Genomic DNA, 22,322 nt, shown 5'->3' with positions numbered 1-22,322 from the left:
TGGCTTTCCCCAAAACATTACCCTTTCACCCACTGATGGCTTAGGAAACTCAGCCAGGAAAGTTTTTAACTGTTAAGAGTTTAAGGTGGTTTAATGACAGACACAATACTTTATGATCATTTATTGCAGAGTAGCAACAACATATTTATTCTAAATAAGCTTGGCACAACCACAAGCAGTGGTAAGGAGCCCAAACACTCAACTGCAAACCTTATTGCATTTACTATTCATAGCTCCATTTTTTCTTTTTAAATCTATGACGCTGGGCTTGTGGGTCTGCTGCACGTAGGAGTAAACAGGTTAAGGGAACAGTAACCTCCCGTTTATAAGCTTCAGATGCAAGCCCAAAGCTAGTTCGCGTGAACTAAATATTAATTTCATGATGCAAGCTCTAGATGTAGCTGCTAAACAGAAACTATTATTGACCAAATAAAAAGTTAATGGTAAACAACACTTACTGAGATCTGTTAGTCGTGAATCAAATCAGTTAAATGCCTGCCAACTGAAAAAAATAATTTCCCTCATACCTTACCCAAACTGGCTAACCAAACAAAAGTTCTCATAAGAGTGCCATCTATTATGCTGGCTCCCACAGAAAGGTAACATGAAACTTAATTACTGGATGTAACTATGGAGTCCAGACATTAAAATTTTATTATAATTCACAAAACAATGCTTCATATACTGTAAGTACTAATATAATCTTCCATACTACATAATATAATGACACTACAACCTCACAACACCCTGACCCACTCTAGCTGTCATGGGTCATGTACCAATATTTACTATGAGAGAAGGATGACTGCTGAAGGTAGTGTTATAGGGGAGGCCTTCCCTCACCACTCACACTCTAGCACCTGGTGGTGGCCTAGAGTCAACTCACCCTTTAAACACCACTATTTCTTTGTTTGTTTCCCCTTACGTTATTGCTTATCATTTCGTCATGTTAACAATAAAGTGTTATACAGGGTGTCCATAAAGGCACGTTCTTATTTCAAACATATTTTACGTGCAAATGCCATAAAATATTAAAATGTTGGTTTTTTCCATATGCTTTAGTGAAAAGCAAAACTTGAATAGTTACTCTTTCCAATGCCCAAAACTGCATTTCAATACAGCATTTTATGCTGTTTGGACAAAATATATGTTTAAAATCAGAATGTTTGGCCCTGCTGTTGGGTTGCTAAAACTTTCCCCATACCCCCACAGTTACCACACTGTTTGGCTTGGTGCATAGTACACACATTAGCCGTTCAACCTTTGTACAGTAGATGCCAAGCATCCCTGACCAATGTAAATTTCTACATTAAAATATATCCTGTGCTGAGTGAGGCTGCACAGCAAGAGATTGGTGGAGGGTGAAGATACAAGGTACTGTACCTAACAGGGTAAATAAATTATTTTTTGGAACAGCTGAATGAAAGAGCTTGGAGCAAAACTGTTTAGTTGGAGCTACCCCCTGTAGAATGTCTTGACTCCATAGTACAGAGCTAAGAGTCTTCAGATGGAAATAGACAAAACAGTGAACAATGAGATGAATGATAAATATATATGGAAGACAACAACACTCCTTAACATCTAATTCATAAAACAGAAACTCACTAGACACAGTTAAAATTATAACATAAAATTGCAACATGTAAAACAAATAGACTACCAGATGGATAAGTTACCATCAACATTACAGTACAACAACACACAAGGTGCATCACTGTCTATCACCTTAACAGCCTATATTATTTCACCTGTGTGTTGTAACATCTGTTGAACAATAACAATATACTGTACAGTATAAGCCAATTTAAAAAAATAATTTCACCTAACATTTACTGAAGTAAATAAACTACTGTACTGTACCTGGCCTCTCAGCTGCCACATAACACAAGTAACTCTGGCACCAACAAACTGCTTACACAAATTATCTTAACATGTAGCACACAACATGAATCCACTATCTTACATTTAAAACTAGTTAACTGATAAACAAAAACCATCAAATTCTATCTAACACAGATAAGGTTGTAGCTTGTGTGGTAAGGGAATAATATATAATACAGATGCAACACTTACTGTACTGTACTGTACTGTACTCTACTCACAAGCTTGACACTTAATGTTAAACCTATAAAGCTCTCTCTATCACTGAACACTGTAACCAAGACAACTGTAAATCTTTGCAACATAATTTCAGTGTTTCAGTCCCATCCTTGTATTAACCATCATGTTAAATGGTTTTAACACTCAAAAGAACTTTTGGAAAGTTAATTCAGTACAATCTCATCTTTTGGATACCACAGCAATGTGCCGTGTTAGTTCAAGATGTATGGAATGTTTATGGAATGCTCAGTGAACAGATTCTGGCCTAATGTGAGGTGTCACAGCCAACTAAGTCTCCATCAATATTTGACCTCCACCACTTTTCCACCAGCACCCAATAAAAACATTACTGTATTGTACAGGCAACAACTGAGGCCACTATTTTATTACTGCATCATAATTATGTATATGTGTTATAGGTAACCATTACATATATTCATGGGTATTAAAGGCTAAATACATAGGAATTATTGGTGTCTGAGATCAATGGGCAAGCCTATGAAATTAAGGGAATTTTTTCTAAATGCATTATATGTGGGGAGCTCTTGTACTACACATAAATATAAACTGGGACATTACAAAGATGTAAATTCAGTGTGATGTTGAGAGATAATTCCATTAACATATCCTCTCCTTCCTGACCAGTGTGTCACAACTAGTCCTTCACGGAAAATTGATAAACTAGTGGGTTTACATCACCTCCCGGCACAAGCCTCACTGGTGACAGTTTGTATTTGGGGAACATAAATCTTAAAAAGGAGGAGAATATGTAAAAGGAACTATCTCTCACCATCACCAAATGTACATCATAGCAAAGTTTTCTGGGTAGTGCATAAAGTACAGACTACAGTACTACAGTAATACAGGGTGATCACAAAGTTGCAGTGCACTGAATTTTTTCCTGCTGTTATTCTTTATCACTCATAATATATAACATAAAACTTGTACTAAATGTTCAAAACAATGGCAATTATGTTGTGACTGTAAGTGATGTAACATGGTGTTAAACACTCGTGCCAACTCTTACTGTCATGTAACTCAACACCAAATGGATAATTTCCCTCGGTGCATTGCAACTTTTGGATCACACTGTACTTCATATCCTCCAGTATACACAGTAAATTTATTCTTTTTCATGTACATATTTTCATCTCTTCTCCAAGACATTCCTCCAAGATGCTTAATTATGAATAACTCATTAAGCCCTTCACTATGGGGCCAGCACCAGATGCTTTTATTCAGCTCGGAAAGGCCCCATACACAACGGCCTAACAACACTGTGTAATGTGTACAGTACCACATACAAAGTGAGATATGATTCTGGTACAGGCGGTCCTCGACTTATGACGGGGATACGTCCCGGGCCGTCATTGTAAGTGTATTTGTTGGTAAGTCACAACAGTACTACTTCCATGACCATACCAAACAACAACAATATCCCAAACATAACAAATAATTTAAATAATGTGATGTTAAACAATACAGAATAATGAAGATACAGTAATGGAAAAAATGGGATTTTTATTAAAAAAAAATTGCAATGACTGTACAGTATTGGGATCCCAATTGTATGTGCAGATGATTGTAAGTCGGACAGTTGTAACTCGGACACTGCCTGTAGAGTGAACCATCCTCTCAGTTACCGCTTAATCTACAAGTTGCATTTCTTTGGCAAAAATATACTGTATTTAAGATCTCAATTTTTTCATATATTACACAGCATTAATGTTGAATATGCAAATACAGTAATATCTCCGTGAGCCGGAATCCCTCAAACCCGGAACTCTCCCATAGCCGGAATTGAAATTTTCTTGGAAAGTCGTTCCTGAAGCCGGAATTTTCCATGAAATTTCTGCTTTGGGAACGATTTTCCAAGGGGCACATTTTCAGGAAAATTACAAAAAAAATTTCCCAGATGGGGGAGTTTTTTCAGGGTTTCAGAGATGAAAATCACGCACATTTTCTGGAACTTCTGAGAAAAATTTTCCGTTACCCGGAAAATTCCGGGGACGAGGGATTTTTTTCCGGCTTTGAGAGAATCGTCTCGTTACCCGGAAATCTCTCATTCCCGGAAGTGCTCAGCACCAATTGTTCCGGCTAACAGAGACATCACTACAGTAAAAATTATTTGTAAAAGTTGTTTCACCAAGCTTTCCTATACAGTATAAGAATAGTTAAACATTAAGGCGTTGCAGGCACACAGCATCACAGCAAGTTAGGGTTGTAAATAATCCCACACAGCTACACTTGGTGTCACAGTACTACTTAAAACACAAATATTGGTCACATAACCTTTCACAGACCCCACATATCACACTGTTAATAAATAGCCTATTAATAAAAGACTCCCACACAATCATCTACAGCAGAGCATCAACTTTCCATGGTTCTTTTGTTGGCCAGAAACTGAAAACTAAAAATCACAAATGTTTCCTCTGGTAGTTTTGTTGGGTGAGGACCCCAGACAAGAACAGGTCATTAGTCTGGGGCACTCCTGTTAATTACACCCAACTGGGCAATCAAAAGCAAACTTTATGGAAGTGATTCACACAAATGAAAATTATAAAAAAATTTAATAGGTTAAACCATGAGGTCACTGACAAGTTCACATACTGTATGTGTTATAATATATTTCTAGGTTAGGATGTACGAGGAGGAAATCCCAGATAATCTCTTTCATAATTCTTAAAGTTAAGTTTTCTTATCGACAGGTGTTTGAATAACTGAAATATGAGCTAATGGTCTACTGTATATAAACCAATCCAAGTGATGTGCTTCCAGTGGCTGCAGTACAACACCACATAACATAAAGGTCTAACACATCGCTGGCCTGACAACCACCAGCTATCTAAGCAAGAATCTCATTCACAATTGAGGCAGCTGTTTAATCAGATCTTTAGCAATGACACAACACAATCCTAAAATGTTATTTTACATCTATGTGTTGTGTGTTTACTGATAAAACCAAATTATTTACTAAAACTGTCTTTACTCATATTTGGACACATACTTAAACACACACACACACACATACAGCAATGTACACACACACACTAAAATATACAAATATAAAATTTAGTTATTTCACAGAAATTCTCAAATTAAATATGCAGATAAGGCACATCTATGTAAACCATGTGGGAGCAGCAATGCACCATTTTATTTCACCTTTACCATATTTTCAAGCCAATATTGACACTGATCATTTTCAACTACAAGAGACTCATAGTACTTTAAACCTTAGCCAGAAAACACAGATAACTAACTATGCCGTGTAATTTGAAAATTAAGAAAATATTCTAATTCCAATACAGAAGGCAAAGCTACTAAACTCTTGAACCCTTTTATTAGTTAACAATCTAGTAGGAGTGTTGACAAATATTCCATTATATCATAAGGTTAGAGAGTGATGCTGAACTTTGTCTGGATCTTCCAGGAGACGGAGGAGCCGACGACTTCCTGGAGCGGCCGGGCGAGGACGGCGCCGAGGAGCGAGGAGGAGGAGTCACTGATGACCTGCTCATGGTGGGCGTACGAGACCTCTTGATTCTATAATGCAATAAATTTTTAGCATCAGAAACTTAACCAAGGAAACAAATGTAAGACTTTCTATTCTCAAGTCCCCATTTCTCTCTTATCTCTCCAGTAATTCATGCCCACTACATAAAAGAAAGATCAAAAGTTGACCTAAATCTCTAATTTTATAAACATTAAGACACTCTGAATGTTAACAAATTTTTCTCTGTCTTATATATAAGAATGCAGGGTGGCCAGAATCCGGAAGGAATACCCACAGAAATGCTCTACTTCATCTGCTATTATTTATTCATACTTTCTACTATAAGATAAATGTTCTACTACCGAGGCCCTCTTTCACAAGACCCTAAAAAATACATCTAATTTATCCGTCACTTCATGCAACCTAGTTCTAACCATCAGCAACGTGTTCTTTGAAAATCATGCTGTACCTTGCTCACTGCTCACAAACTGCTGCTTCCAACTTATGGCAGCTTGTGTAACATAAGCCAGCTAGACCCAGAAGGAGGCAGTACTAAATGTTCCAGCTGCTAATGTGACATTATGTCCCCAAGGGAAGTTCACCCTACCTTTAAGCAACTCGAGCAGGGAACACAGATACCAACCTTATATACTTCTCAATGCCACACAGTTCATCAGGGCAGTCCAGAGGCTCACCTACAGAGGGGGGTACCTTGAATACCAATGAAGACAGATGAATCGCAAAAACCCCTCTCAATGGTCTTTAGAAAGATACGTACAATGGAACACACTTACTGGTGTACAGAGGGAGGGGCAAAGACTTAGGAGTAGCTCCAAAATTTGAAGTAATCCACGGGAATAAATAAGAAAGAAAACAAGTGGAGGTGATTTACAAAAAAGATGGGAAAAATCAGAGTAAGGCTGAGGAGTTTAAGGTTAATAAAGGCAGCAGCTGTGTGAGTATGTCCAACAAACATAAAAGGAAGTGATTACATCAAGAAAAAAAATCCCTATTGATGACTTTATACTTCTCTTATTATGCTTCCATGTAAGACCACGGCCAGGAAGACAAAACAGGAACACACATTAAAAAGTTATATCCCTACCGTGTGGGTCAGGCCTGGGTGCTGGGTAAATGCTCTGTTTTTCATCACACACTAAGGTGGCTACACAGACAGTCACTACCTGAAGTTTGAACTACTTAAATTTGTTTATATATAAATACATATTTATGTAAGTATTGAAGATAGAAATTACTTGACTGCCTTGAGTTACGAGACAGACACAACTGACACAGACAACAATAAAATCCCTTGGTCAAAACTAGCCAAGGACTGGAAAAAGAAGCCAATTACCCAATACCACACTGGAGATCCACCAACCTAACCCAACCCAAGTCACTGGAGTTAGATTTTCAACAAGTAGATGACAACATTTAATATAACAATGACACTTGATACTGACCTAACAGAGGAGTATGGTGAAGATCCTCGGGACAAGTTCATGTGTTTATACAGCAGCACACCCACGTCCTTGTTGCCCGCCTCTACGGCAATGGTGAGAGCTGTGCTGCCATCCTAAGCGGAGTAGCTTAATTAGTGAATGGTACAATAATGGAATGTCAATAAATTACACCAATATCTCCATATAGTGTGCAGTACAACATGTCCTGACAATCTGAGGTCCTCGATTATTCACGGATGACACCCTGGATGCACCCAAGAATGTCTGTGGGTAGTATTAAAGTTGCCTGCATTTTCGTGACCGGGACAGGGAGCCACTCGTTCTAGAGACAGTAATTTTTACGGGGGAAAATGCCGTATGAAAACTCAACCACTTAACTTTAATAACATAGCACAGAGTTGACTTGAGGGTAGACTCTCACATTTTTTCTACATTTCAATACATTTTGTCGTCTTGCTTCTGATTAATTATTTGTGAGAGGATTTTCCCATTATTATTTATTTGTATGTTTGTTTGTTTTTTGTGTGTGCACACACACACACACACACACACATTACAGGTAAAAGAAATAATTGTCCTAAGGGCAAACGTATAAAAGGAATACCTACTGTATACATTTCTTGACTAAAAATGTAACAACCCCCCCCCCACCCTCCCCCTGGCCAGCAAATGATATTCACGGCCATTTTCAGACCCAAATCCCAGCAAATTTTAAGGGCATGCTGTACTAACATTACTGATACTATGTTATCATTACACCCTGGAACAAGAACAAAAGTCTTACCTAATAACATGAAAAACAGCAATTATGAAGACAAAAAAATTATACTGTATAACATCAAGTTATATATAAACAGCTAACAGAGGAGTGAAATATTATAAGCAGGGATTATCTTACTCAGGATAACACTGAGAACCTATCCAGTACTGCCAGGCAATAAGGAAGAATATACAGTATAAGATCCTTGTTCATGTACAGTCCTCACTACTATATACTACAGGTATTTAATATTAAAACCAAACTTATATCAATTTAATAAAAAAGAACAAAAGAACTAAAGAATCTTATTACATTATCCATAAGTGAGGGGTCAGTGTCAGGCTGGGCAAGGAGGAACTTGACAATAGCCAGGTGGCCGTGTTCTGCTGCACACATGAGCGCTGTTGAACCGTCTTCATCTTGGATGTTGATTTCTGCCCCGGCACCAACCAACATACGGACCATGTCTAGTCGTCCGTGTGACACTGCCAACATGAGTGCAGTTTGGCCGTGCTGTGTGTGAAATAATACAAGAGATACGTGGCTGATGAACACTTGTTGATAAATATGCTACACAGATCACAGAGAAAGTTTAATGAGTGAACACAAGTGAGGTGAGGGAGAAATATACATTCACTATATAGTTTACAGTATAGCATAGAATGTATATTGTGTCCACTGTAGAAAATGTCTCCCAGAGTTAAAACGAAATCCTTGCACAGACAAAATTATTGTTCGTTTGTATGGGCAGGATTGTGCTTTAACCTAACCTAAACTATGGAATGAACGCTGTTCCAGTTTACGAACAGGGTCCGGAAACATAACCCCTTCATAACTAGGGGCCTGCCTGTACTGCTCTATCCCCCTCCCCTCCATGGTGTAGGCAATCTTCCTCTACCCAACACCACCACCTATACTGCTCCTGTACAGTACACCCTCTTTACCACCACCTCCTGTACACCCTCCTTACCACCTCCTCTTCCATTCACCTCAAATGTCAAAAAATTATTTCATCATATCTCTCCTCACCCGTTTCATACTACACAAAACAATAATTATTCACTTTCTGGTCTTTTTTCCAGTAACATACTTTCCCAGACATTGTTTTTAGTTCCAATATTCCCTGTGAGTACCAAGTAAGTTATAGCTGATAGCATCACACACTTAAAACTATTACATTTTTGTATTTCTCTATTCTTCCTTCTCAGTTCCTCATCCTCCTCACTCCATATGCCTCGTGGCTGCCCCATACCTGCCACAGTTCAACTCCCTCATGTGTTTCAGTGCAAGAAGAGGATGCTGTATGAAGTCATGCTGATGGTACTAAGACTAGACTCAACCGCTCACCTGACTGGCTTTAATGTTGACGTCACCGAGCTGAAAGAGTCTCTGTACAACGCTGGCGTGAGTCTCAGAGCGTATCTGTGCTAAGGACACCAGCATGGCAGCGGTGTACCCTGCTTTGTTCTGATGGTTAATGTTACACACTTTGGAGTCCAGCAGCACAGACACAACATCAAAATTTCCATGTGAAACTGCATAGTGCATGGCTGTGTTCCCCTGAAATATATTAAAGGAAAGTTTACTAAGACATAGACAAAAGTATGATGACTATGGGGTCTGAGAGCTTTCACTGGATATCATAAAGTAACAGCAGGAAAAATATCAGATATATACAGATATTCTTCCTTCTAGTATGTCTCAGTTGTGCTTAAAATATTCAATTTCTTTCTTAATTCACAAAATACTACAAACTGCTTTCAAATTGTAATGTCTTTCTAATTATAGATCTTAATTATGTCACATTTTATAAGTTTGCCATCATAATTCTCTGCCAATTTTTAATAGTTTCTATTATGTTATAGTTCACCCCCAAACCTGTGTCTCTGACCATTCAAACATGGTGCCACAGATGGTGTAGGCTGTTCCTGCCAGCCCACTGTTACTCCTGTTGCACCAAGGACACACAGCACATTTAGTAAGACATTCACATGGTTATTTCTCCTTGTTGTGTAGTGCTTCACTGTGCCTTTTCTTGGTGTGCAACAGCAAGTAAATATAAGCAATTAATTGACTCAAGAGTAAGGAGAGAGTGGTGAAGGTGGCAGCTGAGAGAGACTGTACATGAGGTGCCTGATCTATTGCACATGTTACAAAAATGGGACTGAAGGTGACTTTTAACATTCCCTGTTCTCTGTCACGTCCTTCAATGTCTAGTGTTAGAACAGGAAGAAACTAAAGTACACAAAGAAAACCCATCATGTTTGGTAGAGTCACAGTGGACAACACCCTTCTAACATCTGTCCTGGGGATCAAACCCAGGATGTGAGACAAGCACACTGCTGCTGTACCACCAACACTCAAGGCCTGTCTTTCTACTTATCATTGACTAGATAAAAGACACTCACGTTAACATCACTGAGGTTAACAACACGCTGCAGTAGGCCCTTTGAGTACTCCTCAAACACATCCATGTAGTCCTCTACAGCATGAGGGTCAGCATCCTTCTGACTTGATGTCTGTCAAATATGGCATCAATAAAACAACCTTATTTCCTTGCGCAAGTTTACCCTCAACCATAAAAGGGAAAATAATTATTACAAATGTCTTAAAAAGCAGTTAGATAGATTTGGGGTAAAACTTTGCTATTAGATTCAGCCTTGACAAAAATAAAAACCAATTGATTCTGGTGAAGACATGGCTTGTATCTTTTGGGATCAGCTCCCTATAATGTTACTCCAGAGTTACTCCTTCCACTCCCCTAGACAGTACATCAGGTGGCAGATTATATATTCCAAGCATGATAACAGACACACGAACACATGCACGGTTATATCCCCCTAGCCAATCCAGCAGAACACTCACAAAACTTTTATTAAATAGTATTACATTGTTTATATATAAAATGTGTGTGTGTGTCTGTGTGTAACAAAACTACTGTAACTTACCTTAAGCCATTCTCTCTGGATAATATTGAGGGCATTGGTAAGTTGTTGTCCTGACCGAACTGGCTTTCCAATAGAGTCATTCACAACTTTCAGTGCCGCTTTCATCTCCCTTGATGGTACCGACCTGCAAAAGACAATGGTAAGTTCCTTCACATTCCTAAACATAACAGAACAGCGTTTTTATAACCAGTAAAGATTAAGAAAGGTAGAGTTAGTGATGCAGGACCTAGGTACACCAGACATCACTATCTCAACTCCTGTTCCTTCAGCTTCCCTCGATGGCTCTTAATGCATCTACATCATACCTTTACAAGTATTGTTTTGGAAGCAGTTACTAGATGATTGTCTGATAACTAATATTTTATCATTTATTTCCCATAATTATATACATATAATACATACAATATACACATAACTAAATAAAGATATATGTATATAAATGCACAAAATACATACACATACAGTAAATAAAGACATTATGTACTTTTTATGAAATTTGAACAAAATCCAGGTTATGACCCCAAGTGCCATAACGCAAGGTATTAGCACAGGATTATTTTTGACGTCAAATGACATTTTTTGAGGGAAAGTAAAAACTATCGTGTTTATACAGTAAAGATAGTCTATAGTTTTAAGAAAATGTATGTAAAAGTGATTTAAAACTTACAAGCACAGCATAATTGACTTTTTAAATATTCTAAATCTCTTTCAATATCTCAAAGGTCATTAAGTACTTTATCTTATTCAATGAAATGCCACACACACACACTCCAGTCTCATTGTATTTACGTCACACATACTTCTTCCTGCTCTTGTCACTGGTAGTTGTGTACAGTGATGACACACTCTGAAATGATGAGGGGACAGCATGATCCTCAGGCTGGGAGGTGAAAGACGCCCCCATCAAGGACTCCTCGTCACAGGTTTCAGCCTCTGACTCACTGGAGGAGCGAGAGCGAGACTCACTTTCTTTCTTTGCCTGGATGACCGGTTCAGGCTCTTTGGTCCTGCAACAAAGAGCACTAAGTTAAATTAATCCTTACGAACATGCAACGTAACTACAGCTGTCTGGCAAAAGGTGGCTGGCTATAAATGTTGATAAAGAACTAAATCATCTCTAAGTATGTTCAGTTTTACATTTATAAATTTCATATAACAAAATTTCACACCCATTACACAAGTCGGGTCTCACTCATACTTACTCTGTTGTGACTTCCTCTTTCACTTCTACATCTTTCTGTTTCTTTACTTCCTCAACTTTCTTGGTCAAGTTATTATTATTTTCCGCGATGTTTGGCAGACTCTTGGTTGATTCGATCTTTTTTGCTTCCCTCTGAGTTTTAGCCTCAGCATCAGCGCGTTCGTCAAACCCGAGGTTGACCAACCCCTCGGTGTACTTGGTGTACGTCTGTTGGCGGGTGTACGGCACGCGTTTTGTCTGAAATGCAGTAATAAGAAAAGTCTATTAATAATCACATAGACACCAGACTAACAGACACATTTCCATTCATACCTACATTAAAATAGACTATAAGTAAGACAAAGAATAGTAAGACTCCAGGATAGGTTGGTATCACTGTACAACTGTTAAGGTTAGAATAGTGGAACAGTGGATGGCAAGAACACCTATGTTATGACAGAGGGTAAAATACCAAAAGCAAGGCAGATAAATATAGTTCCCCGGTAAAAAGGGTAAAGAGATTAGAACGTATACAAACATTACTGAGGAATAAGTCTATGAGTATACCATGGAAAGTGTGAGGAAGAATAATGGAGAGTGAAGTAAGGCAGAGAATGATGGAAGACATGATTGTTCCTATATCAAGCACATCTGAGGAGGACAACACTTACATCTTCACTCTCTACATTTTCTAATTCTGTTTTTTCTTGATTTTCAAAGTAATTATTGGCATTATTAATTATCTCCCTCAGAACATTCCTCATCTCCTCAAGGTCAGCTGGGAGAGGTTCACCGTCAGACAGGGGGAGATCCTCAGACACAAGGACGTCCTCTGACACATCTTCTTGTTCCACTTTGTCAATATCACCACAACTTACAGTGTCAAGTCCCTGCTCCACAACAACCTCATCAAGGGGATTTTCAATAATACCCAAAGTTCCAAGCTCATGAACGTGCTTTGTCTGGCTCAGAGTTAAGTCAGTTGCAGCTTCAACTTTTTGCTTAATATTCAAAGCATTCCTGTCAGTGCCCACCAATAAAGGTTCATTGTCAGAAGGCTTGCTGTGTGGGGTCGTGTTCTTCTGGGTTACTGTATCATCAGGTCCTTCAGTTTTATCAAGAGGAGTGTTAGTTTGTGCTCTTAACATATCATCGTCCTCTTTACTATTGCCACAGCCCATTTTTGAAGATTAATCAAATACAACTAACTAATTGTGACATAAATCATCATCACAAAATTACCATACAAGTACAGTAGTAAGTTGTAACTCACAGCAATTAGTATATAGTTCACATTGTAATGTCCACAAATTACTGGTGATGAGAAACTGTTTACATTATCACAGTTATTTATAAATATCTTGGCACTTGAGAGTTAACTGCAGTCATAAGTTGTAGTGGCCACTTTAATTAACAAGTCTAAGTAATTAATCACACATATAATTCCACTATGGTAGTTGATATACACATTATGTTCGTCAGACACCACACACTTTCCACCAATCACATCTCCACTACCACACTGGTCTTAATTAATGACTCTCAAAAAAGCTTCTAGAGAGGTAAATCATCACAACTCAAGTGATTAAGTGACTAAGATAAGATAATAATGTACGATAAGAGTACTATGATGAGGAGCTGGTCAAGGAAATAACCCATCTTGGAGTTTTCTTCTTTAGCACCATCTTATATATCCATCCAACTGTTTATTATTTGTCTATCTATCTGTCTGTCAAGTAAAGTGGAAAAAAGCTCTGAAGAAAATAAAATCAATCACTGGCCCTCAGAAGTCAACTCCAGTCTCTCTCTCTCTCTTTAATACTGCTACTTCTCCATAAAACAGACATAAACATTAAAAACTAATCATAACACAGGACATCTCTCAACCCCTTAGTGATGGGTGCGATGTCAGCCAAGATCCTTGTTCACTAAGTACCTCACGAGCCAGGCAAATATGTTGTTGTACAGCTACACGTCAAACATTAACTTAGAACAGTTTTACTTAGTGTACACCTGTATGATAAGTCAACAATACAATAAGTTGGTCCTGCATGATTACTTCAAGTCTTGTAAAGGTAAAGTCACGAGCATCATTATCTTCGTGTCTTTTCAGATTGATTGGTCAGCACTCGGAGGGTTTGTCCAAAAGACCGTTTAGTAGAAACTGACAAACAATAACTGAGTGCAGAAACCTTTAACTTCCATCTATTACACTCAATGTCAAATTAACTACCTTTTGCTCAAGTTAAAATACATCAAAATATAAGAAACAGCCGTTTATAGCAGTTTAACTCACCTGAGGAGAGGTACTGAGAGAAGGGATGCCTGATGATGCCTTGGATGAGCCAGCAGAGGTGACCGTCAGTACTGGGGGTTGTTCTGGCTTCACACTCTCACTCTCAGTTGTCACAGTTTTTCGTGATGATACAACAGACTTCAAGTCCTGACTTCCAGTGGTTACTGAGACTGATTTTGAAGTTTCAACTTTAGTGACATGAGAAGATGATGACTGGCTATACTTTGCCGCTGAATTTTCACTTGATGCATTTAATGGCTGCTCAAATTTTGATGGCTTGGTCTGTACAGTTCCTATACTTGTTGTGCTGTGAGCTGGTAGTGATGATGGCTTCGTTTCTATGAAGCTGCTGTTGAGGCTGGACACTTGTGTCTCTGACAGACTTGATCCAAGACTAGTGGTAAGGTTGGCACTGGTCTTTAAATCTTGTTTTGGCAATTCTAATCTAGGTTCCACCTTGGTAAGGTCGACTAGGCGTGGAATTTTAGATGCTTGCGGAGGCAATGGTGGAAGATTGGTGGCAGACGCTGTACCACTGGTGTTGACAATGTCTTTAGCAACCGAATGAATGGTTTCGTGGCACTTGTCACACACTCGTACCCCAGAACTACCGTACGACCGACGCTCTACCTCTGGGGTAAGTGCTGGGCTTGGAGGACTTGCAGTGGTCTCAGAATAAATATCTTCCTTTTTAAGGTTGAGGGGCACGGTATTTACGCCTGTGGTACGAGTTTCTGGCCCTCTGGTTTGAACATATGTAGATGATGTGCTACACGGCTTGGGTTTAGTTTTCTCCGACACTCTCTCAATGACTGGGATGGTGCCAACAGCAATTGAGCGAGTGTGAAGGTTGTTGCAGCGATCACAAATTCTATCACAAACTCTGTCATTACTAGAACCTACAGATCTAGTTTGAACTGATGAACATTTTTCACACCAATTATCATTTAATCTGTAATCACCTACTGCAACAGATCTAGTCTTAGTGTACACACATTTATCACACAGGAGACCCGTAGTGGTCCCCTCTCCTGAACCAACAGATCGGGTTCTAACATTGGCACATTTCTCACATGAACTGTCAGTAATTTTAGATGCCCCAACACCAACATCCACAGTATAAGGTTTAGCCAGAACACCAACACTTTGTAACAGTGGCTGAAACTTTGTCTTGGTGAAGCTTGGATCATTAATTGTGACCTGGGCACCTTTGTCTACTGTGAGAGGCTTGCTGGACTCTGCTAAACGTCTGAGGAGATCTTGTCTTTCTCTTGTAGTCTCCCATTCTGTTTTGGCTACAGCTAAATGTTCATTTAATTCAGCTTTAGTAAACAAGTCACTCATGGTTAAGCTGGTGTTGACAAGCTTCTCTCTTCTGTATATAACTTCAGTGTTTGTGGAGTTGTCAAATGTGAGAACCGGAGGAGCCAACTGAGGCTCTGAGAGGCGGCTTATGATGGCTGACTTTCTGCCTAGTCTTTGTAAGAAGGTATTCTTGGGGCTGCCTTCCTTCTCTAATGGGTCCCTGTGTTCGGGGTCTACATCATCCGGCTCTACGCTCTCCAGTGACACACTGCTAATACTAAGCTTTCTCAATTTCTCCGACTGTGATGTTAATGGTGTCCCAGTACCTTTGCTTTCATAAGTCTTACGATTTCTCTCATAGCACTGCATGCAGGGTTTGGGTTTAATTTCCTTTTTTCTCTCGACATCCACTCGATCAGTCGTCAGTCCGACCGTTCTTGTTCGAGTACCCACGTGAGAAACTCCAATATCTCTGGTTAAGACTCGACAGCTCGTTGCTGCATCTCTTGTACTTTTTCGCACAACCGTGGGAGTATTCGGCAAACTGTGAATTAATCTCTTTTCCAATGATGCATCATGGCTATGAGCTGTCTGCGTCTCTCTCGACGTTTCCTGACTCAGTCTTCTCTCCGTGATGTGATCTTGAACTTCCTTTATGAAGAGTGGAGTGTCCTCAACCACCGAGCGAATTGACTCTGTCTCGGAGCCTTCCGACACTGACCCCCGGCGTGCACGACGGTAAGAACGAAACTCTTCAAGGTTGACTCTCATCGCTGAAATGGAAAATATCAAATAAGAACTTAAGCACAGCAATATACCAATTCATTTTTTATCCTGAGTCCTCACAGTACAGTATTAGTCTCTCCTCTCACTGACTCCGGTAATATTCATCTAAATACCTCAAGATGGAGAACCACGCCAGGTTAGGTTACACGGACACCTGAAGCAGTTTCCACTCACGTGATTCACTACGTCTGCGCGGTGCTCGAGGTGTTGAGGAGTAGACATTCCTCAAGCTGACCAGCCTGCCCTCTAATTCATCCTCCGACAAGTCAGTAAGGTCACCGTCCAGACTCGGAGGCAACAAGAAGGCAGCGTCTTCACCTCTACGTCCTGACTTAAGCTGCTGGACCAAAAGTCGCTTCTCCTCCTTCAGTACGTTCAGTTTTATCTGCAACACATACGGTACTTTTTATATTTTCTGGCTCAGTATAAACCTTGTCAAAACCTCCGCAAATGTAAATGTAAATCACAGTATAAATTGGAGAAACTATTAAGGTAATAATTAACCCTCAATTTACACAAGATCTCTCAAATTTAATTGACTAAAAGGTCCAAAATGGTAAGTTTATACCTTTAAAGTTTAAACCATCAAAACATTACATTTTTTTCATATAATTGTTGGACAAAAGTACCACAAATAAAATATCTTGACCAAATTCCACCAATCATAATAATGGCAGTCAATTATCAGTACCAATAAAATTCTAAAAACAAGAATGAAACTGTCCCTCAGTTTGTGCCACTGCTTGATGACACCAGGAATGAGCTTCAATATTTAGGAACCATAAATAACTAAAACACACATAGCAACAATAACTGGGGAGTCTATAGAAGCTCCCAGATTTAACAAAGGACAGTAATGTAGAGTCACGTACCTGAAGCATGGGGATGGTCTTCACCTCCTCCTCCAGTTCCTTCAGTCGAGCCAGACTTGTGGCCATCTGGTCACGGATGGACTGAGAAAGAAAATGGCTCAAGGAACACTTTTTCCGTCACTGGACACCTTACACCTGGTGGTACTAAGTTATCTTTGACATTACTTGACACAATAAATAACATCTTAAAACTGTAGTTGTTCGATCCTCTCAGTGAATCAATTATTCGAACCAGCATAACAAAGTCCAACATCATTACATCCTAAATGTGTCAAGAGGTCCTCGAGCACCTCAACACACACACTACTGACCCCCTCACATTATCTTACTCCGTCATACCTGGAGTGTGGTGGTGCTGACTCCAGACATGGCAGATGTGACACTCATAGTATCAAAGTCCTGGTGCATGACAGAACAGCCCCGGGCAGCGTTGAGAGCAGCCAGAGTCTCTGAGAGGCGGGGCATCATGTGCTAGACGGCAGGAGGTGCAAAAGCGTTAATCAGCGGACACGGTTTTATCCCTTCACCGTGGCCAAGGCTCATTCTAACGGCTGCCACAAGGATAGCATGACTCGGTTTGGAATAATGACATAATATTCACCAGTTCTGTTAACCTATCATTAATCATTCTCAACAGCAGATTTGAGTACTGTACATAACAAATTGTACAACTTGTTAAAATGAACCTTGTGTTAGAGGTTATGACTTAAGAAGCCATTTGACACAAACACGCACACACTCTAAAAAATGTTAAACCATGACAGACTGGCAGTTATAGCTAGTTTATTGGCAATTATGAAAACCCATTCTAAATAATCACACTACAATCAACACAGCTCTGCTAAGGGTTTGACACAGCACAAACACCATCCTCCTCCTTTCTCTCAACTGGAGCTTTCCCTTCCATGTGCACACAATGCTAATTTGGGAACTGTTCCTCTGAGCTGAACAAACACAACAATAATAATAAAGGTGGAAATAACGATACTGGGAAGTGAAGAACGGGGGAAAACTTGTGACGAACAGCAAGGGAAAAGAATAATGGAGGAACATACAAAGGGAAAGAGAGAATATAAAAAAAGAGAGAATTTAAACTGAGGTAAAAATGGCTTAAGGGGAAGCTTCAGTGAGAGGTGTAGGTAGAGTACAGGCATGAGTGAGAGACTGTACTGTACTGTACTGTACTGCACTGCACTGTACTGTACTGTACTGTACTGTACTGTACTGTACTGTGCTGTACTGTACTGTACTGTGCTGTATTGGCTGAGAGAGAGAAACCAGAGAAGGAATAAGATGAAAAAATAGTATTCAACCTTTCAGATTAGATTTCAGCCTTTAACTTAAGCCTTCTTAAAGGTGTAGCCAAGAAACTGAGAAAACATGTGACTTGCAGAAAACTTAATGTGTTAACTTATTTTACCCAGACTGCTTTCCAATAATGTAACTACTGTAGTACTGTACTGTATAATAATGTATAAATCAGAATTCAGTGCAAAAAAATTGGTCTTTGCTGTAGGTAACAAAACTATCTCACAACTTAATGTTTAATAGTAAAAATAAGTTAAATGAAAATATAATAATATATCAACAAGTTTTCCAATAAAAAAGTAACCAATGTTTCTCTGAGTGAATTTTGTTCCTGCTAACTTTGGGTCACAAGTTTTTACTAAATAAGAGGCGGCCATTAATTTTAAACATTACCTCTCCAAGCATAACTAACCTCAGCATACATGAGATTAAGCATAATTAATTTGTCTGCTTGTATGATATGTTCTTCTACAGATAAAACACAAAGCACTAGAGAATAACCAGGAAATAGAGGAACACCTGAATAAAGCAGCACATGGAGACGAGAATCAGATACAAAACATGATAACTGAGATGACAAAAGCAGAGTTAAGAGACTGAGGAATATATCTTTACCAGGAACTAGATATAAGAGACAAAGGAGGAGGATGTGGAACAAGTTGGCAGCACAGTACTGTATTAGACCGGAGTAAAGAAGATCCACTAAACTGTATACTGTACTAGTGTAAATTCTTAACATGGAGACACTCATCACCCAAAGCACCAAAACATTGAGGCAAATGTACGACACAAGATGCGATTAAGCAGATTAAAAAATAAATAAATAAATAGTAGCTGCATCGAAGACTCTCAAGCAACAGTAAACCTGCACGGGAGCGTAGCGGCTACACACGGGGACACAACATCACCTACACGGCGCAGCTCGATCGTCCCGTGTGACCGAGTGACTCTCCCACTCTGCCCACAACCCAACAGTACTGTATTCCTACGACCAAACAACCATAAAGATTTATTTCCCCACTTACCACACACTAAATCTTTAACAGTGATTTATATAATTTTCTACATATATGAAAGAATATGGAATACATTTTACAAGAGATAATAAGCCGTCCTATATTCTTTTTTATCACTCTATACGGTATTCTTGTTCTGGCCGGGAAATATATTCAACAATTCAATGTTATCTATGCCTGAGGGGAAAACATATAAACTATTTACTGTATAACTAATTAATTCCTAAGTCTGGTTTATTTCACTTACAAACGAGGAACGTTCACTTTATAAACACTTATCAAATTACCTTCAACTGCCACACCAGACTTATCATTAATATTTTTACTACTAACAAGTCTTTAAGTACATTTTTTTTTACTTATCAGTCACTTCCACACACTGTATATATTACAAATGTGGTTTCCTCAAACACACTCAATAACAACCTGTAAGTGCGTAAAACTATAAGCTAGATTATAAGTGGCTTAGTTAGTACAGTATTAATCATTCAAAGTCATTAAACTACAGTAATGGTAAAGTTAACGTGACTATCATGGTTAATAATAGTGTTGTTCTTACTTGTTGTATTATTCCCACACCAGCAGGAGGACCATATCCATTGTTGAAGACAGCTCCTCCACCAGCAGTAGCACCGGGGGTCATGGGGCCCACCACACCAGGGTACCCCGAGGCAGAGGAGATGGAGGAGAGGGAGGAGGTGGAGTTGGTGCGCTGGCGGCCTAATAATGGAGAGTCATCTGGCACTGTAACCAAACAAAGTATACCTGAACACAGTGCTGTCCATGGTGCTGTTATATGCAGTGGTGGTGATCAAGTGGCAAGTAGTGGGGGTAATAAGAGAAAACCTTTATATATAGTTAAATCACACATATATTACAGATATATATGATACTGATTAAGAGGAGTTCTTACCTCACATACAGTTCCAGTTTGAACATAGGATCACAATGACAATAATAGTACAGAATAACAGGGATAACAACATGTTGGACTAAGGCATTTGTACATTTTTCTGAATGATACAAATTATAATGAATATTACAATTAACTGTACCACTCTTTACATTATTATACTGTTGGTAAAAATATGCTGACTTGAACCAGTGATTACAAGATGAATGAACAGGGAGTTACCTATTGAAACACAATTTTTTTTTGGAAAACATAAAACTCTGAATTCCATGGACAAAATCCAATGAACTGATATACTGTACAGTACTATGATAATCTACCAGATGTAAAAAGGGAATTATAGTTACATCTCAAAATATGTGACCTTCTTTGGCATGACCATACAGTGTATTATACAGTAGTGTACCATCCAACAGCAGACCCATGAAACTGGACATTGCTTAAAACACATTGCTTCACTTACCTTTATATGATAGAGGTTCCAAACTTCAAAGATTTGTTAAATGTTAGAATGAGGAAGTGCTACATTAAGACATGCTAATAATGAAGAGCCATGAATGATGAAGACACCAACACTGGGACCCTTGCCTCAGGTGTCATATGTTTCCTGATCAATGTATTACCTGTTCATCCATGCTGACTCCCTAGTTCAGCTCTACAACCCAGCTGAGAGGCAAATGTGTAACAATTATGAGGGGGGAAAAAGAACCTGGTCTGCCTTCAACCTAAATTGAGATGTAATATAACAAGCAATAAAATTTTGGTCCTTAATGCTTCTTGAATCACTTCTCTTCTAACTCCTTCAATAGTTTAATATTCAGGTACATCCAGAAGCCTGTGCCTGCCTGATACCTGCCATTGAGAGTCAGTGAAGAGAGCAACTGTCTGAACGGGTATTAAACTGACAAATACCATAAGTAATATTAGCAAAAAGGCAATAAATCCTACCCATAGTATGACTCACATGGACTCTCGGAGGTACGGTGAGGCTTCTGGCCACCTGGCGCGGCTCTCGACCACCCACGGCGCAACACCTTAAGTACTGCCATCTGTGTACTGCCCTCACCAGTGCCGTAGGAAGGGTGGTGTGTGGGTGAGGTTAAGGAGGAGGTAGTAGGGGAAGACAGGGGGGAGAGAGACCTGTTAAACCCTGGAGTGATGACACCAGCCGGGCACAGGAACAGTCGACGCCAAGGAGAGGAATGAAAGAAAGCAGAGGGATAGTATAAGTGTAACGAAAAAGCAGAGCAGAGGGATAGTATAAGCGTAACGATAAAGCAATAAGTAACATCATCATCACAAGTAAAGAAGAATTACAAGGGAATTAAAGAGATGGGGGAAAACAAAAGAGGATCAGACAGAAGAAGATTATAAATGATAAGAGAATAAGAAGAGAGGATCGGAGAGATTATAAATTATGTAAGAATAAGAGAAGAGGATTGACAGATTATAGATGACATAAGAACAAGTGGGTTGGAAATGACAACAGAGGATTATAAGTGATATGAGAACAAGGGGGAGAGGAGATTTGGAAATGACAAAAAAGGATTAAAAAGGAGAGGAAGACACACATAATAACAAGAGGTGTAGGAATTAGTGGATAGGATCACACATACACACAAGGGGGATCAAAAAGGGAACAGGAGCGGATTAAAACACAGGGTTGGGTTGTGAGGAGATGGGGAGGAAGGGAGGGAGGGAGAAAGGAAGAGGAGAGAGAGAGTGGGAAAAAAAGCAGAAATATGAGACACAGACACATAGGTCACAAGCAGTGGCGGCTCAACAGCACATTACGGTAACAAAAGCCAACATATAACTCCGTATACAGCTTAGAACAGAACCTCAACTGCTTGTAGACTTAAGAGTGCAAAATATG

General features: G+C 39.2%; 1 protein-coding gene across 7 annotated transcripts in view; it reads right to left on the bottom strand.

Annotated features, from left to right (window-relative positions):
- Positions 1-106: 106 nt before the first annotated feature.
- The window catches only part of LOC121869052 (KN motif and ankyrin repeat domain-containing protein 1-like), a 52,311-nt gene continuing 30,095 nt past the window's right edge, over positions 107-22,322 (bottom strand). For 2 of the 7 annotated variants that reach the window (XM_042370150.1, XM_042370151.1), the window contains 14 exons: positions 21,411-21,596; positions 20,093-20,277; positions 17,549-17,680; positions 17,210-17,290; positions 16,512-16,722; positions 14,247-16,324; positions 11,973-12,208; positions 11,571-11,792; positions 10,771-10,894; positions 10,231-10,341; positions 9,170-9,382; positions 8,135-8,335; positions 7,063-7,175; positions 107-5,649 (listed from right to left, as the gene is read on the bottom strand). In XM_042370150.1, the coding sequence (XP_042226084.1) occupies positions 5,487-5,649; positions 7,063-7,175; positions 8,135-8,335; positions 9,170-9,382; positions 10,231-10,341; positions 10,771-10,894; positions 11,571-11,792; positions 11,973-12,208; positions 14,247-16,324; positions 16,512-16,722; positions 17,210-17,290; positions 17,549-17,680; positions 20,093-20,277; positions 21,411-21,596 (4,256 nt within the window). In that variant the 3' untranslated portion in view covers positions 107-5,486. Of the gene's footprint in view, positions 5,650-6,242; positions 6,311-7,062; positions 7,176-8,134; positions 8,336-9,169; positions 9,383-10,230; positions 10,342-10,770; positions 10,895-11,570; positions 11,793-11,972; positions 12,209-14,246; positions 16,325-16,511; positions 16,723-17,209; positions 17,291-17,548; positions 17,681-20,092; positions 20,278-21,410; positions 21,597-22,322 lie in introns of all 7 variants that reach the window. The other 5 variants (XR_006089500.1, XM_042370152.1, XM_042370156.1 and 2 more) reach the window with 5 other exon arrangements.

This window comes from Homarus americanus, unplaced genomic scaffold (assembly GCF_018991925.1).
Source record: "Homarus americanus isolate GMGI-L3 unplaced genomic scaffold, GMGI_Hamer_2.0 scaffold24694, whole genome shotgun sequence".
In the NCBI taxonomy this organism is placed as follows: domain Eukaryota; kingdom Metazoa; phylum Arthropoda; class Malacostraca; order Decapoda; family Nephropidae; genus Homarus; species Homarus americanus.
The sequence above is the reverse complement of the archived record's forward strand: the minus strand, read 5'-3'. Positions and strand labels throughout refer to the sequence as shown.